This window comes from Trichoplax adhaerens, genomic scaffold (assembly GCF_000150275.1).
Source record: "Trichoplax adhaerens TRIADscaffold_5 genomic scaffold, whole genome shotgun sequence".
Classification (NCBI taxonomy): Eukaryota; Metazoa; Placozoa; class Uniplacotomia; order Trichoplacea; family Trichoplacidae; genus Trichoplax; species Trichoplax adhaerens.
Genome location: NW_002060947.1, coordinates 4,019,763 through 4,038,441, shown reverse-complemented (window position 1 = coordinate 4,038,441; position 18,679 = coordinate 4,019,763). Strand labels below are relative to the sequence as shown.

The 18,679-nt window shown below is 34.7% G+C and overlaps 3 protein-coding genes across 3 annotated transcripts; 2 read left to right on the top strand and 1 right to left on the bottom strand.

Moving 5' to 3' along the window:
• Positions 1-1,534: 1,534 nt before the first annotated feature.
• TRIADDRAFT_56521 (uncharacterized protein) lies at positions 1,535-3,871 on the bottom strand (the record flags this gene model as incomplete). Its single annotated transcript, XM_002112434.1, has 8 exons — positions 1,535-1,677; positions 2,086-2,164; positions 2,277-2,384; positions 2,505-2,619; positions 2,712-2,813; positions 2,919-3,035; positions 3,156-3,298; positions 3,644-3,871. The coding sequence occupies 8 exons, from the start codon at positions 3,869-3,871 to the stop codon at positions 1,535-1,537; spliced, it is 1,035 nt and encodes a 344-aa protein (XP_002112470.1).
• A 1,622-nt stretch (positions 3,872-5,493) lies between these two features.
• On the top strand, positions 5,494-11,287 carry TRIADDRAFT_25819 (uncharacterized protein; the record flags this gene model as incomplete). The annotated part of the gene is made up of 18 exons (XM_002112873.1): positions 5,494-5,553; positions 5,687-5,716; positions 6,001-6,060; positions 7,934-8,087; positions 8,246-8,433; positions 8,536-8,610; positions 8,689-8,829; positions 8,907-8,987; positions 9,154-9,248; positions 9,327-9,498; positions 9,563-9,603; positions 9,678-9,776; positions 9,864-10,014; positions 10,101-10,167; positions 10,235-10,302; positions 10,375-10,503; positions 10,653-10,730; positions 10,802-11,287. Coding segments are annotated over 18 exons (2,175 nt in total), but the record flags the coding sequence as incomplete, so codon positions are not given.
• A 1,674-nt stretch (positions 11,288-12,961) lies between these two features.
• TRIADDRAFT_24835 (uncharacterized protein) lies at positions 12,962-15,180 on the top strand (the record flags this gene model as incomplete). The annotated part of the gene is made up of 8 exons (XM_002112872.1): positions 12,962-13,049; positions 13,133-13,244; positions 13,385-13,479; positions 13,646-13,901; positions 13,977-14,102; positions 14,350-14,417; positions 14,792-14,988; positions 15,070-15,180. Coding segments are annotated over 8 exons (1,053 nt in total), but the record flags the coding sequence as incomplete, so codon positions are not given.
• Positions 15,181-18,679: the final 3,499 nt, after the last annotated feature.

The following is an 18,679-nucleotide window of genomic DNA, read 5'->3' as shown; positions in this document are numbered from 1 at the left end:
TAGCTTCTGCTGTCTTATATTTCATTGTATAGATTTATTCTATTTTACACTTATATACATGAATCTGAAACGGACAGTAATTTATGACTTTAATATCACTCTTGGTCGAGGTGCTAAATTATGATTATATTCTTTTCATACGCTCTGAAGAGCAATCAAGGCCGCTTGATATTATTATACATATACAAAAGCATTCTAAAAAGATGATACTTTACCTTTAAATACAGTGATATTAACCATGTATTATAAATATCATAAACTTAGTTCCATAACTAGTTAACCTCATAATTCATTGGAAAGACTTCCATTTACCAAGTATGGAGCGACTTTATTAAAGAGTTTAATTGATTACTGCTACGGGATTAAATGAGCCTTAGTTTTAAACTGTTCCTATCTATCAGAAGTTAATTTCCTTATTGGGAACGTAGATTAAATAGATAAATAAATCTCGAATAAAATACTGTAGATGGTGGTTGATATATATTTACACCTGTTAGCCCTGATTTAAATGTAATCTCACTAGTTTGATTTCATCATTGCAAATAGAACATTAAAAATTAATTAATATATAATGGTATTCATGAAATCTATTATTCTCTACTTAAACTATGTCGTTTCGACTTGCTTTTAGATGACTTAATTCTCTAAGTAGATATTGAGACAAAAAAGCCTCTCATTTTGCTCCTTGCGGGAGTACTCTTTTACAATAAATACATAACTTATAAGTATTTCGGGCATGGACCATAACAATGCCACTGAAATTGGCAGTTGCGTCAAGTTATCAATAAAATTAAATTAATTTATAAGCTCTACCGTTATATAGTACTACAGTACCAACAAGGAAATTGAAATAAAAAAGAGTAAGTAGCTGATGGAATTCTGTAGATTTGCTTCTACCTTTGGCCATCGTACTCGTTTTAGCTAGCCAAATTACAACTTAAGTAAGTTTGCAATAAAAGTACTGATAAGAGCGGTATTGTCCGAATTATTGTTGCCTACCATAAGAATTATCATGAAATTATCATCTCTGAATTACATTTTATTACGATAATTCTGGATTCAAGTTCCAATAATTGCAATACACGTGCACCTTCAAGCGGATTGCTTTATTTCTCAAAATTTTTTACACATCGACAATCTCAAGTAAAGTAAGCTAACAATGCAAGGAGCGCATAACAAGTCATAGTATAAAATATATAGGGAATTGACAAAAATTTTGACTATGTTATAAAACAATGACTTTGAGGTAGCCGGAATGGGGATACCTTTTAGTAACCTATCAAGGGGTTCAATAATTTCATTGGATATCTTTCGTAAAGTTTCTGCAAGTATTCTAACACCAAAAGAAGACTCTAAGACAGTAAATGATTCATATTGCAGATATAGCAACTTGACAGCTTACTATTAAAAATTACAGTAGCGCTTATAAATTGATCGATAGTAATATTCATCATCAGATGATTAACTTTTATTTTTGTACAATATACAAGATAATTCATATTCTGCTTATAAACTCTTTATAACAATTATTGTACTAATCAAGATTGCTTAATGCATTCACAAATTCCAATCTTTTATTGTGCAAATAATTTATGAATTTATTAACTCGCTTCTCACGTTCTTGCCTATATCGCTTGATGATATCATCCATGTTCGTATTTACTTCTCCCGCCATACCTAAATTTATTACAGTAGTTATAATATGTCATAATAGTGGAATTTGATATTTTGTAATTATTTTAAATAGCTTACTATATTAAAAAAAAAAAAGTATTTAGAATATTCTGCCAGCTAGCGGCTAATAAACAAAATTGTAGATCAAGAAACCATCAATTAATAAAAGGTTTCTTTCACCATGGAATAGAAAAATTTTTAATGACGATTTAACTAACGATGTAATCGTAATATTTTAAAGTTAAATAGCCAATGAAAGTAATTATAACCACGTTTAATAAGATTGATAGATATGTTGGTAAATTTACTACCACTCTACTAGCTTTTCAGCATCAAGTATAACTGTAGATGTTCTCATAATTTGCTGAAACAATAATCAGCATCCACCTATGGATCTTTGATAATACTTACAAGCTTCTTTTAAGGCATTCTCCTTGTCTGATACATGTTGTAAATGTTCCTTCATTTGATTGTTATATTGTTTGCCGTCCTACCAATTATATTATTTATCAACAATGTTCAATAAGTTGAAACTTTTTAGCTATTGCGGCATCATAAGAAGATAAAAGGATAATTACGAGATAATTTAAAGTATTCCTTACCTTAATCTTTTGGTAACTTAATTGAAATCGTATAATACACCATAAAAAATTCCAAATCGTAAATTCGGGCCAATATACATCAAGAAAGGTCAAGCATGAATAGGCACTCTTGCATTGAAGAAATATGATGTTGTAAATGTCAAGATTTTAGTCTCATTTTGGTAACTAGATAAAATGGATGCTTGGGATAATAACCTAAACGTCGTGTAACATAAAATTACGCCTTACTTGCCACAGTAAGAAATCACTTAATCGCACTTCTCCAGATGTCCTAATGATTAGATCTGGTTGGGTAGCTTCGCCAGTATACATGCATTTTTCCAAAAGATCTTCGCAAATATCGCTATCAATTGACATATAGGCAATCAATCATTAATAGACAATAACAATAAGAATTGAATTTAGGACAAATCGAGGACACGGCTAAAGACTAACCTAGGTCGTAACATTTGATTTTCGACTCCTATCGCTAATTCCTTCATAGCATTTGTCATCTCATTTCTGGCAGTATAAGCTAAGCATACATTTAAGAACGCCCTATAAACAGTCAATGTCAATTAGCCCTCGGTTGAATAGAAATACTTGTATTTGATATTCAACTATTGTACATTACTAAAAAAATTGCAAATGTATGAGTAGAACCTGTTATTATGCCGAGATATTTTAACTGTGTTGGCAACAGCAACTTGGACATCTGGAGGTAGCAAACTAATATCGCCAAAGATTCTAATACAAATACCATGCTTGTCGATTTTATCTCTGATCAGAAAATAGATCCAAATATAGACTAAGTCCAGACTTGACACACAGCGAACTGCTGTAGTAGCCTAGCAAGGAATTGGCTGTAATTATTGATCAATGTAGCAATACCAAGATTACCTTTCCAGTAACAATCTGTCGAATTTTCCTTTGGCTAATTTCATTAAATCTTCCACTTCCTTCTTGGAACGTTTAAAGTTTTCAATGCTGAAAGCGTATACTGTCACTTCTTTGATGCCTAAATCTAAGCACCATTCCAATGTCTACAACGTTGGGGTATCATTATTTTGTGATAGGACATTATGATAAAGCAATCGATATTTCATTTGACTAATGTATAGTATGTATCCTATTAGCACATATGCAGTTATAGTCCATCCATGTTATAGACTATTTTCAATTGCATACAATTCTATAAGCAACACTAAATTAATTTTGCTATTACTGTTTCATAATACACACCAGCTTGTTTATGGTCACCTGTGAAGAACATTCTAGGCAGTAATAAGATACTGCTGTACTGTACTGTAGTACTGGTAGTGGGGGGCACGTCCTGCAGCTCATATTATCATACAGTATCGTACAGTAAAATGAATTAATCAAGATACCTCTGCTAATTTATCGAATCCCATGGAATGACCAATAATCCTCGAGTAGTTCATTTTCAATGCATATCTTCTATTTCCATCCATGATAAAGGCGACATGTTTGGGTATCTCACCGGCCTTGATGACTTTACAGCAAAATTTTTGAATGAAGCCAGGGTCTTTCCTCTCGGGGAACCAAGCAGAATTGCTTTCTTGATTGCCTCTATCGCTACGTGTAGTCAGTGCCATCTCAATAGACTGTGTTAACAATTAGCAAGTGTACACCTAGGCTTAACTGACAGTGTTCTGAATTGAAAATTTCGCTTTAATGAATGAATTATAGCGCATTGGAAGGAGCAGAAGCCATGGCTGTATCCATCTGCAAGGCAAGGTTTTGACGCTTTCGCATGCTTCAACTGAGTCGACTCTCAACTAGCAACACATGTAATATTGCAATAGACGTGACGTGACGTACAGTGAAAGCTTGTACAGTGTACAGTACTGGTCTTCTGTACAGTACTGTACAGTACAGTACAGCACTGGTGTAATTACTGTACTGTACTGTACAGTATTGTAATTGGGTATTTCATCGTACTGTATTTGTCTCGCCAGTCCGTGACCGTACCGGCAGTTAACCCTCGGCACAGTCCAGGCCGGTCCGTTTACACGTCATGGTAATGACGTACTGTACAGTGTACAGTGTACAGTACTGTACAGTACAGTACAATCAATCTTTCATTGGGACAGGTGAGATAAGATGAGTTAATAGCACAGTACAGTGCGCAGGCTCACAGCCCCAACTTACAGTACAGTACAGTACTGTACTAAGTACTGTATAATTGCAATCAGATTCTTCTCAGTCTCTAGGCTACAGTAGTGTACAGTACAGTACTCCGTACAGTACAGTTGTATCCTTGTATTCATACTGTAGGCGTCCAGTACAGTACAGTACAATAAGATAAGTTAATAGCCCAGTACAGTGCGCAGGCTCACAGCCCCAACTTACTGTACTGTACAATTGCATTCAGATTCTTCTCAGTCTCTACTCTACAGTACAGTAGTGTACTGTACGGAGTACTGTACTGTACTGTACAGTTGTATCCTTGTACTCATACTGTAGGCGTCCAGTACAGTACTGTACAGTAGTACTGGACGCCTACAGTATACTGTACAGTACTGTACAGTACAGTATTTGCTTTGTTGTCAAGTACAGCACAGTACTGTACAGTACAGTTCAGTATTGATTTATTTACTAGTACTGTGTACAGTACTGTACTGTACTGTACTGTATGTCAACGCTCGACGTGCATGCGTCGTCAAATGCCCCCTTGAACAGATCCTGTACTGTACTGTAGCTCATGGACACATTCAAACACTACAGTACTGTACAATACGTACTGTACACTGTACACTGTACTGGAGTGGACTGTACTGTACTGTACTCAGCACAAGTTCTATTAACAGTCATCCTAGACTGGACCATACTCTACAGTACAGTATACTGTATTGTACTGTAAACGAGTATTCAGTCTATTCACTGGTCCCTCCGTAGCCAAAGAAAGAAAGGAAAGAACTGTTGAAAGTACGTAATAAGCCATTACAAACAATTTTAAGCGGGTCGCGTACAACATAGTGTACAGTGATTCATCGGTAAGCAATGACTAATTTATCTCACTAGTAATATAGACAAACTTGGAAAATGCAACGAAGAAACAAACACCAACAAGTAGAAGATAACATTCTGGAGCGAGGTAACTCATTTTTCAACGGTTAAACTACTTGGCGGTTAATTTCCATACTGTATTACTGGCAGTAATCCATTCACTACGGTATTAGTACACATTTGATGTTCTTGGTTTTTTGTTTTCATAGAATTGTACTTCCTAATTGTTCACTTCTTAAGCAGTGGCCCTTGTAAGGAAGCAGCTAAAGTAAGTTGAAGTAGTCTTTCTGATCAACTTGTAGCCTGCGACGGGCAATCCAGTCATCAATACGAGATCGATTATCTCCATAATTTTAAATTCTGAAGGACATACGTATTTCTTTATTCCGTTCTCTATTCAGGTTCTTCGAGAGGAAGTTGACAAGTATCACGTAAGAGCATAACCATTTCTTGTCGCATGCTATTGTATCATCACATCTACCATTTATAGCTTATATAATCCTGCATGGATTGATTTCTGCTGAATTTTTCCTCCATTGCTATTTTCAGTATTCACATTTTACCATAGCTATTTTATGCTTGCCTTCCTACTATAGTGTAGTCATCAATCAAGAAGCCTACGGCTTCTATCTGCACTTATCCCTCAGTTGGATTATTGACAATCCTGCATGTTCAATATCATGTTTAGGTATTTTTAATTTCATTTTCATTTTAGGTTTTGCCTAAACGTTACGATTGGCAAGGAAACGAGCATGATCAAAATTATGATCATATGGTAAGAACGACGTATCATTCTATACTACCAACTTGTAGTAAAGATTCCTTATGTGTCTATTGAAGAATCTTATACCGGCATTTCGTGTTCAACTTACTCTAAGAAAAACTTGATTGCTAATACCTCAATCAATTATTGAATTACAATATTACATACGCGCAGTGTACGTACAATATGATCGTCGAATGAAAATGTATCAATGACGGCTATTCAGCAGTCAATCTACTGTACAGTATTACGCGCGGTCGATACTCTTAGTCAGGACTGTAGACACAGTACACTGTACAGTACAGAACAATGCTTGTGTAGAACCCTACTGTAGCGTACATCGCAGATTGGATAGGACAACCAATATTCAGTAAGGCATAGTATTGTACTTGGACATATATAGTTTACACTTAACAGTATGTGAAAAGTTTGCAAACCCATACACTGGATGTTTACTACACAGTAGAAATTGTATGATTTTTGTTCACTTTTTTTTGGGGGGGGGGGGGAAATCCGGTGATACTATACTTTGGATTTATCCATCATGATGCCAACGAATTAGTGGTTATACTGTAATCTGCCCAAATATCATTCCTCTTTCATTACCACAAATTCGTCCATAACCCATGGAGACGGCAATGTCGTGTTGTATTCCTGTATTCCCCAAAAAACCATTCATCTTTTAGGCAGCACACGAGTAGCAGTAGTAAATACGAAATAGAGTGAATACGATTACTATAATGAAGCTTAAATTCACTCCAGTAGCGACTATACGCCACTGGAATTATTTTATACTCAGTCTATTTTACTTTTCTGCTTCCCATACAGTAGTACCAGTAGTTCAAATATTGTACTTTCTTTGTTGGAGGGAAAATTTTTTTGCGGCAAAAGACGGCTCGTCGCGTACAATAGATTGTACTGTAGGCTCGGTTCTCGGACGGTAGAAACGTCCAGTACAGTACTGTAGAAAAATTGCTAAAAATAGATACTCGACATAATTATACTTGTACAGGTTCAGCAACGACTTGTAGTGAATAAGAGAAATTGAAATTTCTCTTACAAGTCTCTCCTATCAACCCTGTATAAACATCGCAAAGTGACAAACATGATATTTTAAATGGATGGTATTAAGTATTTCGTGACCTTATTTATAGCGGAGAGTTATTAGTAGAATGAGTTAGAACGCTCGCTGACCGTGATCCACTCAACATAGAATTTAGACTATAAATACAGCACTCTACTATAGCTGCTTTCGTAGTGCCATTGCCATAGATTCAACTGTAAGTAACTACTGCAGTTGCTTGATTGAACCAACCTATACTGGTGAGAAGTTCAAAAGCTGCATAAAATACCATCACATTACTTCGATATGTTAACATTGTAATGCGTTAACCAAATATTGAACTGTAATCAAATCTTTGAACTTGAGCTATCAAATGCTTCTTCTAAATTAATTGGGAAACTGGACGACGATTGACAAATAAAACTTGTATTCTGACCTACAGTCTTGCCACAGTGTTAAGATTACATGTAATAGGCATTTTAAAATGAATGTATTACAAAGCCGTATATGAATGACCTATTATAGTCAATGAACAAGTTACACTCTTAATATTAACACCGTCGTCTACTCCATTAGGTGAAAAATGAATGTGCATGCATTAATTTTAGCTGCTTTCAAATGTACTCTTACAATGCAAAATTCCATACAAATGTTGTCATATGAACTGTAAATTCCTAAATATTAATGAACTTACTATTACTTACAGCCAATACTCATCTTTACGATCGATCAACTATAAAATATACCTATCAGTTCGTAGATGTTTTAACTTGACATGCATCCGAAACTGCAATATTTAAATATACGCACTTCCTTTTGTAGCTACGTCAAAATTCCCATATCAAATCGCACCACATATTTCAATTATGCAAACGACTTAAAAATCTAATTAGCAAGCAACCATGCTCACCGAATGTCCGGATTGAAACCCTCCTTGGGAGAGATCAGTTCTCGCTTTTGAATGATAAAACTTCTGGTAATTGCTAGTTGCTCCATAAATCTTTTAAGATATCATTCTACTTCTATTTATATTGAACTTCTATACGTTATACGCGCAGTACATAGGTTATTCTGCACATATAGTGCAATACTTGCAAACTTTAAAATGTACCTCCTGAAAATCACAATTCATAGGTGTCGCGGCAAAATTACCTCCCGTAAGGGATGAATCGTTAAGTTACAATGGTTGCAAGCCTTTCATTCCTAATTATCATACTACAGTCCAGTGCCAAAGTACGACCAGTTCATTTGTGGCTCGACAGCTCTGTGGTATTTCGAAAACTCGCAGCACGGAGTTGATAACTACTAATCGCTTCCATAAGGTTTGCTTTATTTACGTAATAATAGGTAGCTGTTGTTAAAAGCCTCATATTATCAGGCAAAGGTCAAAGACTTATCTTATGTCTCTATCTTTATATACAAAGCATTGTCGAATTTTAGGCCATTTAGCTGCTTCCTATTGTCTACTTTTTGATCGGATTGGCAATTGTATAATAACGGTAAAGAAATATAACTAATTGGACTGATATTAATCTTCTTAGGTTTGCCTCTACAAAGTTTTATAATTTATATCTTAGGGAGCTGATGATGGATTAGTCAAGATATGGTCTCGCACTTCCGGAAGACTCCTGTCCACTTTACGTGGTCATCAAGCTGAAATAACAGACATATCTATCAATCAAGAGAATAATTTAATTGCTAGCAGTAGCTGTGATAAGGTAAGCTATATAGCCTACGATTCTTATTTAACTTCCGTGTATCATAAACACTACAACTGGACTTTGCGTGTTGACAGATAATTAGGGTTTGGAACTTAAAAACAACTGAGCCTGTGGCTGTGTTATTGTCTCATAGTTCTACAATAACATCATTACAGGTTAGTATACCCTAACAAAATAAGCCTATTGTCGTACTTTAGTATTAACGTTTTTATTCATTTCTTATCTCAGTTCGGCCCTAGTCCTTTTAAGGAATCAAGGTAATCAACATCGTAAAACGGCAATTTTCTTACCATACCTAAATTCGAATGTTATGTAAAGTAGATAACTATAATAATTTTTCATAGGTATCTATGTTCTACAAGTGTTGACGGGAGTATCTGTTTTTGGAAATGGGATCCTGATACCTTAAAATTTAGGTAATTCGTAAATATGAAATAACTTTCAAATAATTTATGTCATTTACATTCTCATTCTTAATTTATTCGCCTCTTTAGTAAAAACCCATTTAGATTCTATGAACGTTCAAGGCCGAGCAACAAGATGCTTTGCTCTTCATTTAGCTCGGGTGGAACTTTTCTTGTAACAGGCAGTACTGATAATTTAATACGAGTATATCAAACGCACCCTCCGCCACCTGACAAAATCGCCGAACTGGAAGGTCACACGGTAAGCTCAATTTGCACCAACTACTTCTATTTCGCAATCTTATAGATTAATTAATTAATTCTAGGACCGTGTGGATAGTATTCAACACTGTCATTGTGGTGAACGGTATGTGCAATTTTTAGCATATCATCAGTATGTAATCATGACGGTTTAATTTAAGCTATACTTTCATTATGCAGATTTATTAGTGGCTCAAGAGATGGCACGGCTCGTATATGGGAATACAAAAGATCTGAATGGCATTCTATAACTCTTAACATGTCGACACGATTACAGTGGTAATGACAATACAACAGTACTTTTTTGTTTATATCTAATCAATCGCTGTTAGTGTTTTTATTAATTGTTCTTTAATCCTAAATTAGTAATTCATCGGAAGAGATTGGAAGAGTGCATAAATTAAAAGTAACCATGGTAGCATGGACGCTTGATGATCGTAACGTAATTACTGCAGTTAATGATCGCAGCCTTAAAATATGGAATTCCTATACAGGAAGCTTACTCCAAATATTAAATGTAAGATATTTTCCTTTCTTCTATGCTTGGTATCAATAGTTTTGCGTTTATACTGGACTATTTACGTATATTGTTTTATGAACTAGGGTCATGCTGATGAAGTTTATGTACTTGAAGCGCATCCAACAAATCCTTACCTATTCCTTAGTGCTGGTCAGTTCTTATTTTAATGATCTAGTAACTTAATATATTATTCTATAGGAACTTATTTTATTCTTAGGTCATGATGGGAAAATTACCTTATGGAATTTAAGAAATGGAAATGAAATAGTCAGCTTTACCAATCCGGTACGGTAACATTTGGTGCCGCAACTGAAATGAGCTATCCTGATTAACTAATATTTTTACATGTAATCTTAGATTGAAGGACAAGGCCCAGGAGCTATTTTCGATTGTAAATTTGCTTCCGATGGATTAACGTTTGCCGCCTCTGATAGTTTTGGACATTTAAGTATTTTCGGAACTGATTGTAGTAATGAATACAAAAGGGTTAGTGACATGGTATAGAAGTACATAGCATTTATGGATATCTATATAAGATTTGATTTATTAATATGTTAAGCGCTAATTGAATGCTAATGCTATAACTCTAAACAAATTGATGATATCGTCTCGCTCTTGGTTACCTATTGTGATAGTTACCGGAACAAATGTTTTTTCATACCGATTATCATCCGCTACGAAGAGATCAAAACGAATATGTCATTGATGAGCAGGTATAAATACTTCTTGAATTTAAGTATCAGCAAATTCTAAAAACTAGCTTCCTTTAAATCTTAAATTACAGAGCCAGCAACCGCCTCACTTAATGCCGCCGCCGGTTTTAGTAAATGCGGACGGTATGCCATATGCGCGGTCGTACCAATCACTAGTACCTGGACGAGAGAAGCACAGCAACTGCGATGTTCGTCAGATTATCGACGCTATGTCTGTCACTGATGAAAACGGGAGAAACAGAGTAGTTGCTGGTCGTAATCGAAATCGTAATGTGGGTCGATCTGGACAAGACGAAGCGAATAGTCCTCCTGTCGTAGATAATCAATTGTCAGTCAATTTTATCCAACAAGATCAGGTTAACGACGATGATACTAACATTAGGACAAATAATGTTGTCGACGAGCGTTATCGGAGAGTCCTTATTGAAAATGATGAAGAAAGTAGAGACGATCCTGCAAATAATAGTAACCCAGAAACAAGAGATGAAAGCTTGCTAAGTCCTGACTGGTGTCGCCGTGTAATAATGTGCGATGTTAAACCAGCAGAAGCAAAGTAAGTACCAGAGTACTAGATCGATAAGAAAATAATAACTCCTAAAAGACTTTGTCATCGTTGATTAAGTTTAATACAAATATATCATCTTCTAGATATTACGAGGGACTGCGTTATCAGTTGGCGGACGATGAGCTTGATAAATATACTCGAGAAAGAAGGAGAAAACCTATTGTCCCTCGGTCACAAACTCAGGAGGTAGCATCTTTAACATTTTCTTTGGGTCGTAAAATGCCTAATAGACTATCCTTCTCAAATCCACTAGAGCGTTCTTCAACCTACGAAAAATACGCATAAGCGCAGACCATTGCCTGATAGTCAGCATCAATCAGCTTCAAATCCTAGTGAAGCAGTATCCAACCGAGCAAGTATTGATGAACAAGAAATTGAAAGTAGTGATAATGATAGCGATTTTACATGGCATTCTTCTAGGTATAGTTTAATGTACAATTGTATATCACTTTTATCTCATAATCTACGAATATTATATAACAAAATTTCAGATTCAGTATTTGTAAGTTATTTGGTATTAATTTCATATAGTGTGTCTGAATCTACGGATGATTCTGATTGGGCGGAAGAATCAAACACGAAGACACGGAAACCTAATAGAAAAGTTGCTAGGAGACGAAATAAACGGTTCATTTACACCTTTAATCATTTCTCGTTATTTTTTATCCTTTTAAAGCGAATTTATGCTTACAATAACTTTTTAATTTACTTAATTCATAGTGGTAGATCTCCTTTAAGTTCGAGTGGCAACGATGAAGAATTTTTACTAGATGATGAGCCTTCCTCATCGAATAGGCGAAACCGCCAGGTGAAAAACTTGTAAATTATAGCACATAGGTGGATTGTTTATGTTATATAATATATCACTTTTACGTGAATCTTATCTTTTTAGAACCAACTCGTTGCTGTTAACATAGAAGATTACTTACCAAAACCATGGATAACATGTACCTTACCTAAAAGATCACCTTACGTACCCCAAATAGGAGATGAAGTATGTATTTACATTGTTGCTAATAGTTAGGCTCAAATTCGTTTAAAATTAAGTGCGTTTATCTATTTATAGGTGGTCTATGTTAGACAAGGACATGAGCTATATATCCAAGAGGTTTTAGATAGCGGATTATATCCTGTCGATGTTTCCAAGTTGCCATGGAGTAGGCATAAGATAAAAGTAAGTTGCTTCTGGACCTATGTTAATGTTGATTGTGCTCGAATTTTCCTTTTTCTTTGATCCTAGCTAGTAATTTTAGTAGATTACTCACACTAGAATATAAATTATAATAACACTGCTGTACTTTATGAAGAATGCATAATTATCACATTTATAGCATATTTAGTACGATTGGACGTATTTTAATCTAGCATTTAAAGTATAATAAAGTTTTTACTTGATTGAAATTCAGGGACAAGAACTGTGCAAGGTTCGTCGAGTTCAATTCGAAATTCGTCCTCCTACTCTCTGTGTAGTCCTATTAGGTATGTAACGTTGACAAACTAATATTGCACAGCCATTGGAGCTAGCTAATAACCTTCTAAATTCCGATAAAGATGTACTCGATTNTGAATCAAGAGAAAAGACCGGAATTCATTTTACTGTCAAGTACGAATGATTTTGACATTCTTTATTGCAGAAACAATTCTGATATAAATCTGACAATCGTGTTTTAGGTTCCATGATATGCCTGATGTAGTCGATTTCTTCGTTTTACATCAGTATTATGAACAATCACTAACATTCGGTTGGGAATCAGGTATGACAGTATCGAGTTTAACCTGCCGTGATGTTGTTAGATCACTTTTTCTGAAAACATCAATGTCATTATTTAATAATTAGGAGATAGATTTCGTAGTGTAATAGATGATGGCTGGTGGGAAGGTGCCATCGTAAGTCGTGAACCATTCCAAAAGGAATTTCCTGAAAGCTTCTTCCAATGTTATCAAGTAAAGTAAGTAAAGGGACTTAAAAATATTCTATAACGATCGGCATTATCACACAAGCGTCTATGATTCCACCAACCTATTTTCTACTGGTCAATACTTATTAGTGTAGCCATGATAAATTTAACCTTTTTGATGAATTTTCCAGATGGGACTCTGGTGAAGAAGAAAGATTAAGTCCGTGGGATATGCTACCAATCCCTGAATCTAGCGCAAACGTAGATGATCCTCAAATAGCTTCAAGTAGCGATTCAAGAGGTTCTAGATTACGATCTAGGTCTCTGTCTGATACAACTAAGGATAACTGTGAAGGTGAATTCATATTTTATGATATAATTGACTTGGAATATAGTTACTGTTTTATTATCACCATTAATCTATTTGTCCGTTGGATGTCGTTGCATTGTAGGACCTACTGGTCCTGTTACTGGCGAAGATTTAATTGCGATAACCTACACCACCTCTACCGATGAGTGGCAAAATGGAGATCCAAAATTGGAAATGGAAAGAATTATTAACGGACTTACCGAAATTAGTAAACTGCCTGAAGCTGAACCTTTTATTGCATCAGTTGATTTAGACTCGTATCCTACCTACTGTCAGATAGTACCCTTTATGACAGATATTGGAACAATTATTGAAAAGTTAAAAAATAGATTTTTTAGGTAACGCCTTGTTAATTATAATTACAATCTACTATTTGATTGCAGATGTATTAATTACTATATCAACGTTCTTAGGAGAGTCGATGCCCTCATCTGGGAAGTAAAGTTAATAGAGAAAAATGCTAAAACTTTTAATATTCCAGATAGTGAAATCTGTCACTTGGCAAAAAAAATGGCGAAGCTGGCCGTAGATTTTATAAGGTTGAAAAGCTATTAAAATTTGTTTGCGTATTTCTTCAAAATTTCGATCAATTCCTTAAGAACTTTTTATGATATAGCCTCTTCTTTTGTTACAGAAACGTAGAATGTGTTGACCCGATTGCAGTTTATCATGAAAAAGCGGTTGAAAATACCGATGTTGACGTATGCTTTTAGTTATCTCAATTGTAGTTAGCAAACAGTAAATTTAAGTTGCTCGTCATGTTACATTGATAGTTATAATGCATAGTAGCTGCATAATATTAACTATATACTGTTTGTTAAAGGTTGATGATCTTGAAATTAGCAATCAGGTAAGTGATATTGTGATTACTCTCCGACAGTGCATTACAGGTGAATAAAATTATAAAGTTACCATGGAATATTCATTTTCTTGCTTTGTAGAAGATAATTCGAGGGAAAAAACGTAAAAGGGAAAGCATTGTAAGTACTACATAGCATAACTATAACTTTGACAATTTACCTTGTTGTGATAATTAAATGTGCCTAAGAATGGAATACATATAAATATTTGCGTGTGTAAACTTACATATTACTAAGGAGGTAAAGAACTGGGTTAAACATGCACGCAAGTTAGTTGTGTTCCTATTGCGCCAAGATGTTTCCTTCCCTTTTCGCCATCCGGTTGATACAAAATTATATGCGGTACTGCACAACTGCTCCTTGAAAAGATGATGTATTTAATGTGTTACTAATGTCTATTTTTCTATCTCAGAATTATCTAGAGATTGTAGAAAATCCGCGAGACTTAACAACTATTCTTAAAAATCTGGATCATAATGCCTATCAAACACCGGAAAATTTCGACAGAGATTGTAGATTAATATTTTCAAATTCTCGCCTTTTCAATACCGATGTCAGATCAAAAGTTAGCCATGAGACGTTAATAGAATTCGTTGTAATTTTTTTCATCTAGCTTTATAAACGAATTTACTATTTACGTACGTAGATATTCGAAATGACAACGAAACTTAAGGAGCTGTATGATGAACATATTCAAAGTGTATTTAATAATGTGGAAGAAGATGAGGACTTGCCAATAAGCAAGAAGTTTGTGTAATACTGATACATTTTATGTACTTTATGCAACGATAATTGAAAAATACTTTCAAATTTTGTTTCATCTTAGTCTGCCAGGAAGCTCTGGATACAACGTAAATGCGAACTCGCTCTCTAATTATGATACCGTAGGTGATATACCAACACCCGTTCATAGTAATGGTAATGTTAGTGGTACCACGAATACAAATTACAATCGTACAAGTTCCGGTCCGATTACTAATAGTTTTAACGAACAGAATGTGAAAGTGAGGCCAAGCCCCCCTGTTTCGGATGACTACACCGACGAAGATGATGATAATTATACAGAAGATTCAAGTATAAGTAGTCATGGTGACTCGGACGATGACGATGATTACGAAAATTACGATATTGATGATAACAGGATTGATAAACATAAGCAGTATGCTTCGGTTAATAATAATAATACACAAAGACAAAGCCGTAGTAGACCACGAAAACTATCTATGGAGATTCGAAGTAGTCGCAGAAATCAATCTACTATTCGATCTTCGCATCCAATGGAATTAGATGAGAGTCATTCGCGCGTCTCAGTATCCAGTCGCGGTAGAAAAGTTCGATTGCAGTACAAGCCATCAGATTTCATGTAACGCTAAAACTTGGTATTAACAATATAATGCTGTTTGTGCTCTTTTTCGTAATAATTTACGGGAGAAAGTGCTTACCAAATTTCTAATATTATCCTCATTAATGTAATATACTGAAATTTTTTGTTAAAGATAATGTAAAATAAAATTTGGGATCAGATTTCTACCAATACAAACGATATGTGAATCTATTGTATGGTACGCTATATTCATATTAAGTTCGCTGTAATATATGCGCTGTATAAAAGAATATCTTACCCGCTGTAAACTGATTGCACCTTTGCTGATAGCTTTCTACTTTTTGTTAGCAGCGAGGAAACCTATAGTACGAGTAATTGCACTACCCTTTGGATTGAATTAGCTGTTTATCGATACAGACATGCAGTAGTAACTTCATGTTATGGGAGTAGTTATGTGTAATCAAAATCTGACGTCATCGCTTGTTCTATAGTGCTTGTGGATATACTGTAGTAGGACTAAGGTATAATGCTCTGCAAACAGAACTGTACAGTACAATACGTGCATACGAATACCTAGATGGATCCGTTACTTCTATGTAGTACATCATTAAGTCCACTCTGTTTGCAAATTGATCATCCAATCTATTTTATGATGTGATCCACTCTAAGGTGTAGACTATCCAATTTATTATGTTCAGCTTGCGCGGCAACCTTAGTTGCTTATAGTAGTATGTTGACAATTTCTTATAAAGTATTAACACTATACTATTGATAGTGCTTTACAAGTTTGCCAAGTACCGTAGATTACGATTTTGCTTCAATCTAGATATCAGAAGTTGATTTAAGGTATAAAGCGCAATGCATGTGAAAGTAAACCTCTTTATTATGCAGGCTTACTATAGTATACTAACTCTCATGACAGCAACAAATATTAAAATATAATAACCCGTAACCTCGTTAAAGTTATGATGAACTCTTTGTATACTGCAACGAGATTTATGTTGACAGTGAAATTAATTGATGAAGTTTTCGTTTGTCTTCGCGTATGCATCAGTATGTACTGTAAAATGGATGGCGTTGAGTAATACCTGTGATCCCAAGGTCTATAATGCACAGAGATAAAGATAGAAAAAATATGTATGAGTATACTGTATAGCGTATAGTACACACAATACTGTATGTAGGTCTTGCGGTAATCCATAATCTCCGGTTATTTTAAAGACGAGGACCGATAGTCGAGCTAAATTATCATGAATAAATTAAGGTATAATTAATGATATGCAGGTGGTTTTCTTCGTATTGTTTATATATGTTATATACATTAGAGACCTTTCTTTTTAGAGTCGCATATCTCTCTATATGCACGTATGCTATTATTATTATACTGTACAGTTAATGATGTAAAATTTGCATCCTGCACATCATAGTGTAATATATGCAAAGTAATGGCGGTAAGGCAAATTTTAGGTGGCAAAATATAGATAAAAAAGTCAATAACAATGCGTTCATAAGCGGATATAATATCAGTAAAACACGTTATAATAGCAGCATAATAACCTATACAGTAGAGTATTGTAATGTTAAAATAAAGGAATTAATTATCTTGAGGAATCATTGTGGTTGCATTACCGGTAGAATTATACTGTCATGAGTCATGGTGCAGCAACTGGAAGCAAAGGTAAATTGCTTTACTCGGATAGAAAAATGGTTTAATAGTAGATACCGCTATATAAGTTACAGTATTGGTAATGGATAGGCAAGCAAGCCTACACATTATGAAGGACTTTTAGAGAAGTGGCTAACATTATGCTGGATAATAAAAAGAGTAATCCAAAATTGAATTATATTAGTATTAGTATTAGTATGTACACTGTACAGTACTGCATCAAATCATTACTAGTATCCATTAATGAACTATTACTAGTGTATATGTCTAGTTTTAAAAATTGACATGTTTACTGAAACCCTTTGAAGGAAAAGAGTCTAGACTCTTACCCCCATAAATATCATTTTCCTCGTTTACGTAAGGAAAAGATGCGATGATAACAATATCAAGGCGATACTAAGAACATATTGTACAAAATGAGTTATGCTTTAATGTATTCATTAGTGATAATTTTGATTGATATGTTCAGCGTGGAGTATTGAATGTAGTATTGTTCGGTTGGTTATTATACTAATTATACTAATTAAGGGTAAAAGCTATAAAAGGAGAATTGTATATTGGTTTCTTGATTAGAATTCAACCAGAGATCTCTCATAAACCCCCAAAAGGAAAAAGACAAATTTAAATCAATGTGATTCAGAAAATCTGATAATAAAATAATTTTTAGGCCAAATTCACCATAGGCATAGCAAATTTTCTATTGAAGGGTATATTTAAAACTGTGTCGGTTTCATTCATTTTGATTTTAAAAAATAAACATGAATTTTGCCCATGGTGCCACGACATCTTATGGCAGTTCGTTGTCAAAGTCGCCACTAATGCCTACGTATAATTGCATCTAATTGGTGATATGGAAGCTATTCTGGCTGAGTATATCTATATAGGTACACAAGTATTAAATACTAAAGTGCTTACGTTAACTATCCATCCGGTTACTTTATGTCAACAATGTCTGGTATTAGAGCCCAATTACTATCATGTCCATGCAATAATTATAATACCGTGGAGGGGGATATAAATCAAATCCAATTTTAATTTAATTTAATTTATATGCGTCGTTGATCACAGTAGGCGGGCAGTGATGAATAATGAAATGACTATCTAACTTAGAAGCACGATCCAACACCAGCTTGCTGATCTCGAACAACTCACAAACATTACTTTACAGCTTGAAATTTAGGATCGGATGCTGGTTAGTCATAGAAATTAATGATGATATCCGTCAATGGCTAAGCTTGAAGTAACGACAGATCATCTCTTGATGAC